The sequence below is a fragment of the Ranitomeya variabilis genome, chromosome 6 (assembly GCF_051348905.1).
Source record: "Ranitomeya variabilis isolate aRanVar5 chromosome 6, aRanVar5.hap1, whole genome shotgun sequence".
NCBI lineage: Eukaryota > Metazoa > Chordata > Amphibia > Anura > Dendrobatidae > Ranitomeya > Ranitomeya variabilis.
In genome coordinates, this window is record NC_135237.1 from 329303561 (window position 1) to 329316447 (window position 12887).

Consider the following 12887-nt stretch of genomic DNA (forward strand, 5'->3'; position numbering starts at 1 on the left):
TACACCTTCTAATTTACGTGCCGTAAGTTTTGATGGAGCCATACTTTTTAGGGAGTCAGCCAGATAATACTCACCTTACTTAGACCCATAATACGTGGGAATGTATATGATGAACAACCCTCTGGGCTTTGTCCTAACTGGCTGAAGGGAGTGTGAAAGGTCGCCTGCCAAAAGAATCAAACAATACATTTCACATCAAAGTAGAGAGAGAAGTCATAACACAAAAAAAATTAAGGAAATGGAGAAAAAAAAACTAAATATTCCATGCAGAGGTAGCAGTTCTAGTAAAAGGTAAATTGTAAGGACATCTGTCCACACGGCAATCAATCCCAATGGTATCAAAGAGGTAGGAGGTTTCCTGAATGTCTACAGTTAGCACTGGAGTGAATGAAATCCACATTCTCACTGGTGACAGCATGGCCAATGCTCCTTCTAAGCCATGGCAGCTGCTGAGCCACACAGTGAGGAAGCTCAGCAATGTTCCATCAAAGGTGGGCAACAGACCGACACCCATCAGGTATCATATTCTAATTAATAGGTACAATCCTGGCTGGGTGTCTGATGACGTGCTGCAGCGTCTCTCCACATCAAGAGTGAATGTTAGTGGCCATATGCCTTTCTACACTACTTAGAAGATTAGCTTTGCAGTGATAGGCAAATTGGGCTTGGTGCTGAGACTGACACGGAAGCTCTGATCAAACGGGGCTTCTCCTGCACTTTTGTGTTGTCTTGCAAAACAGATGCAATGCCTTTTCACAAAACACGCGAAATTGACCCGTTAAGCACTAAGACATTATCGTCCCCAACTATAAAGATGCCATACTACCAAATGTCAAAACAAGAATCACAAGCATTGTCAGAAATGTTACTCCAGTAAAGTACTGGTCTAACATTTCAGGAGTAAGTAATGGAGTAACTTTTGCTGTGCCTACATTGGCATGAAAATTCCCAAAATTCACAAGTCTGACCACGAAACATGGATGTGTGACTCAGACCTTAAAAGTGCAGCTGTTTGCTCTGGTTGGTGAGCAGGACAGAAATATGACGGAGTGGAGTGTGTCTGCACCGCTTAGAGGGAACGCTGAATGTGGCCCTATAAATTCACTAATGTATTGGATTCTCAAACACTCCATAGCACACCACAAAAATAGCAGTTTCTAAATTATTTCCTAAATACTGCAAGTACACAATGCTACAAAAGCTAGAGGGGAAAAAAAAAAGTAAAATATTTTAAATGAAGGTTTTTGAACACTCTTGCCCCTTTATGACCATCTCAGAAAACACCACACTTACTCTGTCAGTGGCGTAGACAAGGTCAAACAGTCCTAATATTGTCACTGAGATACCAACGGCAGGCCCATTTACAACAGCAATTAGAGGCTTAGGAAAATCAATAAATTTGCTGACAAAAGCCCTACAAAAGGAGAAATGGAATTTAATAAGAAAAAAATAACTAATTGAAGGATAGAAGAGATTTTAACATCTTCAAATTTACTCTAATAATTGTTGAGACATCTTATATATAATGGATCAGTGGTCAGCACTGCAGCCTTGTAGCACTGGGGGTCATGGGTTCAAATCCCACCAAGGACAACATCTCTAAGGAGTCTTCATGTTCTTCACGTGTTTACATGGGCTTCCTCCCACACCCCAAAGACATACTGATAGGGAATTTAGAACAAAACCAAATTGGTGACCTAGATTGATGGCACTTCCATCAAGTGAATAAAACCTATAAACAAAGGGAAGAATAAAAATTATATTGAAATCTTTATTGAGACAAATACCCACATAAGGTTAAAAAGTGAATATTTTGATACTTGGAACCCCCCCAGGAAGAATCAAAGGCGAACGCGCGTCAGGGACCACTGTTGCATTCTCTGGTTGAGTACTCTAGTCTTATTTACCTAATTCTGCACTTGATCACTACCATCACTATGTGTTTACCTTCAGTAACATTGTGCTGCTAAAAACCTATGTAATATGCTGCTAACTATTCTCACTATGAAATCTTTTATAAGGCACTTGACCTATAGCTGATTACAGCTGATACATTTTTTTGCACTGTTAGCACCTTGAGACGCCTCTGTCTTTTTGTAATTATTTTTGGGCCGTTATCTTCATTATTGCTTACTGTTATTATGCTGCTGACACATATGACATGCTGCAAATTACTCTTACTATAAGATTTTTTACCTATATTTAATTTATTTGCAGCGGACATATCTATTTGCACTATAAGCACTTTGTGATATCTACTTTTTCTCTAATAATTTTATATTTTATATACAATCCTGTTAATTATTCCATAAGATCAATTGGTTAATCATGTAAACATTTAGTATCTTATTATTTATAGACTTCTAGTGCACCCTGTGAATGAAGGAAATTTTGTATTTGTATTCACCCTCCAAAATATTCACTTTTTAACCTTATGTGTGTATATGTCTCAATAAAGATATCAATATAATTTTTATACTTGGAATAAAATTTCCCTTTGTTTATAGGTTTTATTTATTGATAGGGAATTTAGATTGTGAGCCCCAATGGGGACAGTGATGATAATGTCTGTAAAGTGCTGTGGAATTAATGGCGCTATATAAGTGAGTAAAATAAAAAATAGATATAAATGCAATTGACTTTACACTTGAACAAACTTTGGACAAGTTTCTGAATAGGAGATTTTGTGCATTTAAAAGCAGATGTACTCACTCTAATATGACAGCAGAATCCTTTGCCATCTTCTCTTTGCCTTCAGGTGGAATATTGGTAAAATTATTCAAGTCATTACCGCTGCAAAAGTAATCCCCAAACCCTATAACAAAATGAAACAAAAATGGCAGCTAAACTTTAAGGGGATGTCTCATCAAGACAAAAAACACCTATGTTTTCTCTCAGCAACTGGAACCTACCGCAATCAGCTGTTACGCAGCCGTACAGTAAAACAAGAGGTGACTATGTAATTCCTGGCTGTGCAGCTCTCAACGGTTTACATTAGAATTACAGCATTAAGCAGGGGTGGGACAGGCGATGATGAAACACGCCTGGTACATTCAATGCAGGGATGGGACAGCTGATGATGAAACACGCCTGGTACATTCAATGCAGGGATGGGACAGGTGATGATGAAACACGCCTGGTAAATTCAATGCAGGGATGGGACAGGCAATGATGAAACACACCTGGAACGTTCAATGCAGGGGTGGGACAGGCGATGATGAAACACGCTTGGTACATTCAATGCAGGGGTGGGACAGGCGATGATGAAACACGCCTGGTACATTCAATGCAGGGGTGGGACAGGATGATGAAACACGCCTGGTACATTCAATGCAGGGGTGGGACAGGCGATGATGAAACACGCTTGGTACATTCAATGCAGGGGTGGGACAGGCGATGATGAAACACGCCTGGTACATTCAATGCAGGGGTGGGACAGGCGATGATGAAACACGCCTGGTACATTCAATGCAGGGGTGGGATAGGCGATGATGAAACACGCCTGGTACATTCAATGCAGGGATGGGACAGGCGATGATGAAACACGCCTGGAACATTCAATGCAGGGGTGGGACAGGCGATGATGAAACACGCCTGGTACATTCAATGCAGGGGTGGGACAGGCGATGATGAAACACGCCTGGTACATTCAATGCAGGGGTGGGACAGGCGATGATGAAACACGCCTGGTACACTCAATGCAGGGGTGGGACAGGCGATGATGAAACACGCCTGGTACATTCAATGCAGGGGTGGGACAGGCGATGATGAAACACGCCTGGTACATTCAATGCAGGGGTGGGACAGGCGATGATGAAACACGCCTGGTACATTCAATGCAGGGGTGGGACAGGCGATGATGAAACACGCCTGGTACACTCAATGCAGGGGTGGGACAGGCGATGATGAAACACACCTGGTACACTCAATGCAGGGGTGGGACAGGCGATGATGAAACACGCTTGGTACATTCAATGCAGGGGTGGGACAGGCGATGATGAAACACGCCTGGTACATTCAATGCAGGGGTGGGACAGGCGATGATGAAACACGCCTGGTACATTCAATGCAGGGATGGGACAGCTGATGATGAAACACGCCTGGTACATTCAATGCAGGGATGGGACAGGTGATGATGAAACACGCCTGGTAAATTCAATGCAGGGATGGGACAGGCAATGATGAAACACACCTGGAACGTTCAATGCAGGGGTGGGACAGGCGATGATGAAACACGCTTGGTACATTCAATGCAGGGGTGGGACAGGCGATGATGAAACACGCCTGGTACATTCAATGCAGGGGTGGGACAGGCGATGATGAAACACGCCTGGTACATTCAATGCAGGGGTGGGACAGGCGATGATGAAACACGCTTGGTACATTCAATGCAGGGGTGGGACAGGCGATGATGAAACACGCCTGGTACATTCAATGCAGGGGTGGGACAGGCGATGATGAAACACGCCTGGTACATTCAATGCAGGGGTGGGATAGGCGATGATGAAACACGCCTGGTACATTCAATGCAGGGATGGGACAGGCGATGATGAAACACGCCTGGAACATTCAATGCAGGGGTGGGACAGGCGATGATGAAACACGCCTGGTACATTCAATGCAGGGGTGGGACAGGCGATGATGAAACACGCCTGGTACATTCAATGCAGGGGTGGGACAGGCGATGATGAAACACGCCTGGTACACTCAATGCAGGGGTGGGACAGGCGATGATGAAACACGCCTGGTACATTCAATGCAGGGGTGGGACAGGCGATGATGAAACACGCCTGGTACATTCAATGCAGGGGTGGGACAGGCGATGATGAAACACGCCTGGTACATTCAATGCAGGGGTGGGACAGGCGATGATGAAACACGCCTGGTACACTCAATGCAGGGGTGGGACAGGCGATGATGAAACACACCTGGTACACTCAATGCAGGGGTGGGACAGGCGATGATGAAACACGCTTGGTACATTCAATGCAGGGGTGGGACAGGCGATGATGAAACACGCCTGGTACATTCAATGCAGGGGTGGGACAGGCGATGATGAAACACGCCTGGTACATTCAATGCAGGGGTGGGACAGGCGATGATGAAACACGCCTGGTTCATTCAATGCAGGGGTGGGACAGGCGATGATGAAACATGCCTGGTACATTCAATGCAGGGGTGGGACAGGCGATGATGAAACACGCCTGGTACATTCAACATAATTTACACCACTAAATTACACCAGAAATGTGTGCCAGTCCCTAGCAGGAGTAATATTTTTTGGCAAAGGCACACAGCAGTTGTAATATGCACCTGGATTACTAAGAGGCACATGCCTCTTAATGCGCCATGGAGTCTACTCATAAGAAAAGCATAACCTTGTGCCAGATATGTATGTGGCCACTTCTAATGGCGCTCAATAGACCCCACTGATTGATTATTGGAAATCCGCTTCATTTTGCTAGAAATAATGTCGGTGCATGCATTGCCATCTGTGCAGTTACATTTAAAAGAACTCCCAGAAAGAGTGTTATTTCCCAATCCTTTATCCATGTGTATGTAGTGTATTGTGGATGTGTTTAAATACTTGCAATCTCCTTCTTTTACAGTTTGCAATAACATTACAGTCCTCTTCTGAACCATGTGACAGCTATTCAGTTTACCACACTCACACTGCGTCTCCTGTGTGCTTTACCAATGTAACCCAATGAGACTCAGGTGAAGGCGCACAGCACTTCCTCCTCCAGGTCCCAGGAAGGAATCAGGTGCTTGCCATGTGCTAAAAAGGAACCGGAGCTGCTGTGTCATAGGAGTAACAGATCAACTCTGCAGTTCAAGCAGGAGACGGAATTTGCTCTGTAGTGTTGCTAATATAGCAGCCCTAGTTACAGGGAAAATCAGGAATAACAAAAATGTATTTAAAGGAAACCTGTCAGGTCCTCCATGCCCCCAGAACCACCAGCAGTGGCGTTTGCATATGATAACACCCTGTCTAACAGTCCCAACCAGTAAACAGTACACAGGAAAAAATAAAACCGCCAAAATTGCAATTTTTTTTGGTCACCACAAAACCTTGAAAAAAAATGCTGTATGAAGTGATCAAAATGTAATATGCATCAAAAATAGGGATTTTTGTGTGTACTCACCGTAAAATCCTTTTCTCCGAGCCACTCATTGGGGGACACAGGACCATGGGTTATGCTGCTGTCACTAGGAGGCTGACACTAAGCTGAGACAAAAAAAGGTTAGCTCCTCCCCTGCAGTATACACCCTCATACTGGCTTCCAGACACCCAGTTCAGTGCAAAAGCAGTAGGATAATAACAATAATATATCAAGTAACATTAGAATATAACATGTCAAACAAACAGTCAAAGACCAAAAAATGTAACGAGCCGCAAGGCTACCAGGGTGGGTGCTGTGTCCCCCAATGAGTGGCTCGGAGAAAAGGATTTTACGGTGAGTACACACAAAAATCCCTATTTCTCCTTCGCCTCATTGGGGACACAGGACCATGGGACGTCCCAAAGCAGTCCCTGGGAGGGAAACCATACAACCAAAGAACTCCGTGTACCATCTGACTACAAATGCGCAACGGCCGCTTGCAGAATACGCCTGCCAAGGGCCGCGTCCGCAGAGGATTGGATGTGAACATTGTAATGCTTTGTGAAGGTATGCAGGCTGGACCACGTTGCGGCCTTGCAAACCTGCTCCGCCGTTGCCTGGTGCCGGATGGCCCAGGAAGCACTCATCGACCGAGTGGAGTGAACTCTAATCCCCGCCGGGATAGGTTTGCCCTTGACTCGATAGGATTCTTGGATAGCAGAACGAATCCATCTGGCTATCGTGGATTTAGACGCAGCCAAACCCTTTCTGTGACCCTCCGGGAGCACGAAAAGGGCATCCGATTTTCTGAAATGAGCCGTTCTGGAGATGTACCTTCTCAGGGCCCGTACGACGTCGAGAGTATGGAGAGCCTTCTCGACCCTATGCTTGGGCTGCGGGCAAAAGGAAGGGAGGATGATCTCCTCGTTAAGATGAAACGACGAGACCACCTTCGGAAGAAAAGCCGGAGAAGGGCGTAAGACCACTTTGTCCTGATGAAAGGCTAGGAACGGTGCCCGGCAGGACAAGGCGGCGAGCTCTGAAACCCTTCTGATGGACGTCAACGCTACCAGGAAGGCAACCTTCCAAGAGAGGACAGAGAGCGGAACGTCTTGAAGGGGTTCGAACGGGGGTTCCTGAAGAACCCCCAGGACCAAGTTGAGATCCCAGGTTTCTATCGGCATCCTGTAAGGGGGAACTACATGGGAGACTCCCTGGATGAAGGTCTTGACTTGGAGGTTGGCGGCGATCCTGCGCTGAAACAGCACGGATAACGCTGAGACCTGGCCTTTGAGGGAACTGAGTGCCAAACCGGAGTCCAGACCGGACTGAAGGAAATTCAAGATGCAAGGGATAGAAAAAACGAGCGGAGGAAGCCCTCGGAGCCTGCACCATGAAAAGAAGGTTTTCCAGACGCGGTGGTAAATGGAGGCGGAAGACGCCTTACGAGCACTTAACATGGTGGGAATGACCTGCTGAGAGAAACCTGCACGAGTTAGAATCCAGGTTTCAACAGCCACGCCGTTAAACGTAGGGCCCCTGAGCTCTGATGGTAGATCGGTCCCTGGCGAAGTAGGTCTGGGCGGTCTGGTAGCCGCAAGGGAACGTCGGCTACAAGCTGGACGAGTTCCGCGTACCACGCGCGACGAGGCCAGTCTGGGGCGACCAGGATGACCGGAACTCCCTCCGTCTTGATCTTTCGGATCACCTTCGGCAGTAAGGGAAGAGGAGGAAACACGTATGGGAGCTGAAACTGATGCCACGGGGATATCAGCGCGTCCACTCCGATAGCCTGGGGATCCCGAGAACGAGCAATGAAGTTGTGAACCTTGGCGTTCAATCTGGACGCCATCAGATCCACGTCCGGGGTCCCCCAGCGAAGACAGATCTGTCGAAAGACCTCTGGGTGGAGTTCCCACTCCCCCGAGGCAAGGCCCTGGCGGCTCAGGAAGTCCGCCGCCCAGTTCTCAACTCCCGGAATGTGCACCGCAGAGATGATGGAATGGTTGATTTCGGCCCAACGAAGGATGTGAGAGACTTCCTGCATCGCCGCCCTGCTGCGGGTACCCCCCTGGTGGTTGATGTAAGCCACCGCTGTGACGCTGTCCGATTGGACTCGTATAGGGTGACCCGCGAGTAGGGTGTGAAAGTGACTCAGGGCAAGTCTGATAGCCCGAATCTCCAGGATGTTGATGGGGAGTCTGGATTCCCGAATTGTCCAACGGCCCTGGGCAGAGTGATGAAGAAACACCGCCCCCCAGCCGAGGAGGCTGGCGTCGGTAGTTACCACTAACCAGCGGATCGGGAGGAAGGACTTCCCCTGGAGAAGAGATGGACCCAGGGTCCACCATACGAGGGATTGTCTGACCCGCGGAGACAGCGGGCAAGGACGGTCGAGAGATGGGAGACTCCTGTCCCAGTTGTCCAGCAGAGCCTGTTGTAAGGGGCGGAGATGGAGTTGAGCGAAAGGAACCGCTTCGATTGCTGCAACCATCTTTCCCAGGATCTTCATGGCGAGCCGAATGGTTCGCGGGCGAGAATGACGGAGTGTTCGGGCTCCCTGCTGAAGCGCTTGAGCCTTGGACCGAGGAAGCAAGACCAGCCCCCTTGAAGTGTCCAGGATCATTCCCAGAAAGGAGATCCGACGGGCAGGAACGGGAGAGGACTTGTCCAAGTTGATCAGCCAGCCCAGGCGCGAAAGAGAATCCAGGGTAATGTGGACGCTTGACTCGCAGGTTTGGAAAGACGGGCCCTTTATGAGGAGATCGTCTAAGTAAGGTAACACGACGACTCCTCGAGAGTGAAGGATGGCCATGACAGCCGCCATGACCTTGGTGAATACCCTGGGCGCCGTGGCAAGACCGAAGGGTAAGGCCGTGAACTGGAAGTGGTCCTCCAGAACGGCAAAGCGGAGGAACCTTTGATGAGGCGGGAAAATCGGGATGTGAAGATAGGCATCCTTGATGTCTATCGAGGCCAAGAATTCCCCTCGTTCCATCGAAGAGATGACCGATCTGAGTGATTCCATCCTGAAGTGCCGGACTCTTACGCACTTGTTCAGGAGTTTCAGATCCAAAATGGGGCGCACTTTTCCGTCCTTTTTTGGCACGACGAAGAGGTTTGAGTAGAAACCTTTGAACCTCTCGTGTTCCGGGACCGGAACAATGACCCCGCTCTGGCGGAGGGAGTGAATGGCGCAAAGGAGGGCGCGAGACTGAGCTCCCGAGCTGGGGAGACGAGAGGGGAAAAACCGGGTTGGAGGAGGAGGAGGAGGAGAACTCTATTTTGTAGCCAGACGATACCAGGTCCCTGACCCATCCGTCGTGAACGACGGAGAGCCAGGCCTGCTGAAAAAGGAGCAGACGTCCGCCTACTCTGGTGGTATCGACTGGCGCCGTTCCCGAGTCATTGAGACGGGAATCTGGGAGGTCTGGAACCTCTGGTTCTGGGCTGCCTGGGCTTTCCGTGCCAGGAAGGGATCGGTCTGAAAGAGGGGCGAACGTCTCTGTCTGTGCGAGCGGATCGGTCCGATCTGGGAGGACCGGTAGTATTGGACCAGGCTGGACTGGTACGAAAAGACCGAAAACGAAAATAAGGCTGGCGCTGGAAAGCCGCCTTGGGCCTCTGTTGGGGAAGGAACTTGCTCTTTCCTCCCGTGGCGTCGGAAATAAGCTGGTCAAGCTTTTCGCCGAAAAGACGCCCGCTTTGAAAAGGGAGAGAGATCAGAGATTTTTTAGAGGAGGAGTCTGCGCGCCACTCTCTGAGCCAAAGAGCCCTTCTAATAGCGATGGCGTTAGAGGCCGCCGATGCTGCGCAATTCGCCGCATCGAGAGATGCGTACATCACATAATCACTAGCCATGGCTAACTGCTTAGCCAGGTCCGCCATCTCAGACGGGAGGTCCTGTTCATGAATGGATTTCGCTAGAGCATCCGCCCAGGAAACCATTGCCTTGGTCACCCAAGCCGCGGCGAATGAGGGGGACAGGGAAGAGCCTGAGGCCTCATACACTGAGCGAGCTAGAGAGTCCAGCTGGCGTTCAGTGGGACTCTTAATTGAAGCGCCGTCCGGGACTGAGAGAAGTGTTTTAGAGGCCAGGCGCGAGACCGGAGGGTCTACTATAGGGGGATCCGTCCAGTCTTTCACGAGGTCTGTTGAGAAGGGATACTTCGATACCAGATCCTTCTTACCCGAGACGCTTATCTGGACGCTCCCTGTGACGCTTGACTATATCTAGAAAAGCTGGGTGAGAGGCAAAAGTCTTGTGGGAACGCTTGGTTCTGGTAAAAGAAACCGCGTGTTCCGGAGCGGAATAAGGGTCATCATCCACCTTAAGCGCGTGATTGACCGCTACAATGAGGGAGTCAACCGTGGCTCTGAACTCCGGAGCCTCCGGGTCCAATGATACCTCGGACTCATGTTCAGAGTCGTGAACGCTGCGAGCCCCCAAAGAGGGTGAGCGAGAGGTGGAGCTGCCAGAATCTGAGTGGCGAGGTGAACGCTCAGGAGAGGTAGTACGGATCCGTTTTCTGGACGACCGTGCCTCTTTAAATTGAGAACGGCCCCTGCTGGCCGACGATTCCCCTGCTACGGAGGGATCTCCTAGGACCTGTAACGGATTGCCCCGTTTCCCGGGAAGATTTTGAATGGATTTGATGGCGTTGGCTAAAAAATCCACGGACTGCGAAAGTGAAGCGACCCACGGGGGGGGGCTAGGTACACCGGAGTCGGTGGAGGGCTCCTGGGCACATGGGGCATCGCAGGCAGAACAGAGAGGAGAGCTTTGAGGGCGGGGAAGTGGAGCCTGGCAGGTGGTACACGCAGAAAAAAAGGTCGAATGCACCTTTGCGGATATTTTAGTCTTAGACTGAGACATGGTGTAAACTAATGCCAGGGGCTAGCCTGAGGAAGCGAGGGCGACGCTGCAGGAGAGAGCTGACGGTCTCCTTACCCTGGTCCTGTGTCCCAACGAGGAAGAGGGAGACGGTAAGAAGAACTAGACAGAGCTGCACGAGACGCTGCGGCTGGGAGACCAGGTGCTGCGGCGTGCATATGAGAATCCAAGATGACCGCCGAGACCTGGGGGGAAGATCTCGCAAACAGCGAGAAGCGCCAGGGCCGGTGGGCGGAGCCACGCGATGACGCGAAAAAAAGGGGGCGGAACCTATCGGAAGCGCCGGGTCCCCGGCCGGCTAGGCCGAAGCCGGGGACTAAATTTTGACATCGGCCCGGCGCGCTGCCGCTGAAGGCCGCGTAGCAAGGGGCCCATGAATAAAGAATGTCACTAGAAAAAGGGGAGCCCTCCGGACCGCCGACCACCCCCCCTACCCACGAGACACTTACCCTGATGGAGCAGCGCACCAGGGGCTGAGGTATCTGGGGTGAAAGACAGGGACGGTGCAGGGGTTGGGAAGCCTCCATCCACCAGCCCCAGAAAGGGGGGTGGAGAGGAACCGTCCACCTGAATCAGCCGCATGCAGTGGTGATGCAGGGAATGTTGCACGGACGCCACGAGTATTAGTGCCTCTGTACAGCCGAGGGTGAAACCTGGTGGACAGGGCAGTCCGGCAATAAAAAGGCCTGGCTGCAGAAGAGGGTACTGGAGGAGAACACCAGTGCTCGTCTGGACTAAGTGGGGAGATCGGTGCCCTTTTAGGAAAAAAACCGTCGCCCAAAAAAGGTCAGCTCAGGCAGTGGCTCCCACGTCGCAGGAGAGGATACGGAGAGGTAAAACTCCCGTGCTCGCCTGTTGTTGGTTCGGGGGAGATCGGACCATGAAAGAATCCGTCGCCCCCTTCGTCCGGTTAGAATTAAAAAAGACAGTGTGCCTCCTACGGACACTAAGCTTGAACTGGGTGTCTGGAAGCCAGTATGAGGGTGTATACTGCAGGGGAGGAGCTAACCTTTTTTTGTCTCAGCTTAGTGTCAGCCTCCTAGTGACAGCAGCATAACCCATGGTCCTGTGTCCCCCAATGAGGCGAAGGAGAAATGGTATCCATAAAAATATTCTCACTCTACAAAAAATATACCCTCTCAGAGTTTCACAGCCCCCAAAAATGAAAATGTTACGAGTAGTGTTGAGCGATACCGTCCGATACTTGAAAGTATCGGTATCGGAAAGTATCGGCCGATACCGGCAAAGTATCGGATCCAATCCGATACCGATACCCGATACCAATACAAGTCAATGGGACTCAAGTATCGGACGGTATTCCTGATGGTTCCCAGGGTCTGAAGGAGAGGAAACTCTCCTTCAGGCCCTGGGAACCATATTAATGTGTAAAATAAAGAATTAAAATAAAAAATATTGCTATACTCACCTGTCCGACGCAGCCGGGACCTCAGCGAGGGAACCGGCAGCGTTGTTTGTTTAAAATTCGCGCTTTTACTTGGTTACGTGAAGTCCCGGCTTGTGATTGGTCAGGGCGGCCATGTTGCCGGGACGCGGACCAATCACAGCAAGCCGTGACGAAATTACGTCACGGCTTGCTGTGATTGGTCCGCGTCCCGGCAACATGGCCGCCATTAACCAATCACAAGCCGTGACGTCACGGGAGGCTGGACATGCGCGTATTTTGAAAAGCGCGCGTGTCCAGCCTCCAGTGACGTCCCGGCTTATGATTGGTCACGGCGCCATGTTGCCGGGACGCGGACCAATCACAGCAAGCCGTGACGAAATTACGTCACGGCTTGCTGTGATTGGTCCGCGTCCCGGCAACATGGCCGCCATTAACCAATCACAAGCCGTGACGTCACGGGAGGCTGGACACGCGCGTATTTTAA

The 12887-nt window shown here is 50.0% G+C and overlaps 1 protein-coding gene across 1 annotated transcript in view; it reads right to left on the bottom strand.

Annotated features, from left to right (window-relative positions):
• LOC143782406 (enoyl-CoA delta isomerase 2-like) overlaps nucleotides 1–12887 on the bottom strand; it is a 69351-nt gene that overhangs the window by 18935 nt on the left and 37529 nt on the right. The window contains exons 6-8 of the mRNA XM_077269808.1: nucleotides 2713–2815; nucleotides 1294–1414; nucleotides 75–164 (exon numbers count right to left, since the gene is read on the bottom strand). Coding sequence (XP_077125923.1) covers nucleotides 75–164; nucleotides 1294–1414; nucleotides 2713–2815 — 314 coding nt within the window. The remainder of the gene's footprint in view (nucleotides 1–74; nucleotides 165–1293; nucleotides 1415–2712; nucleotides 2816–12887) is intronic.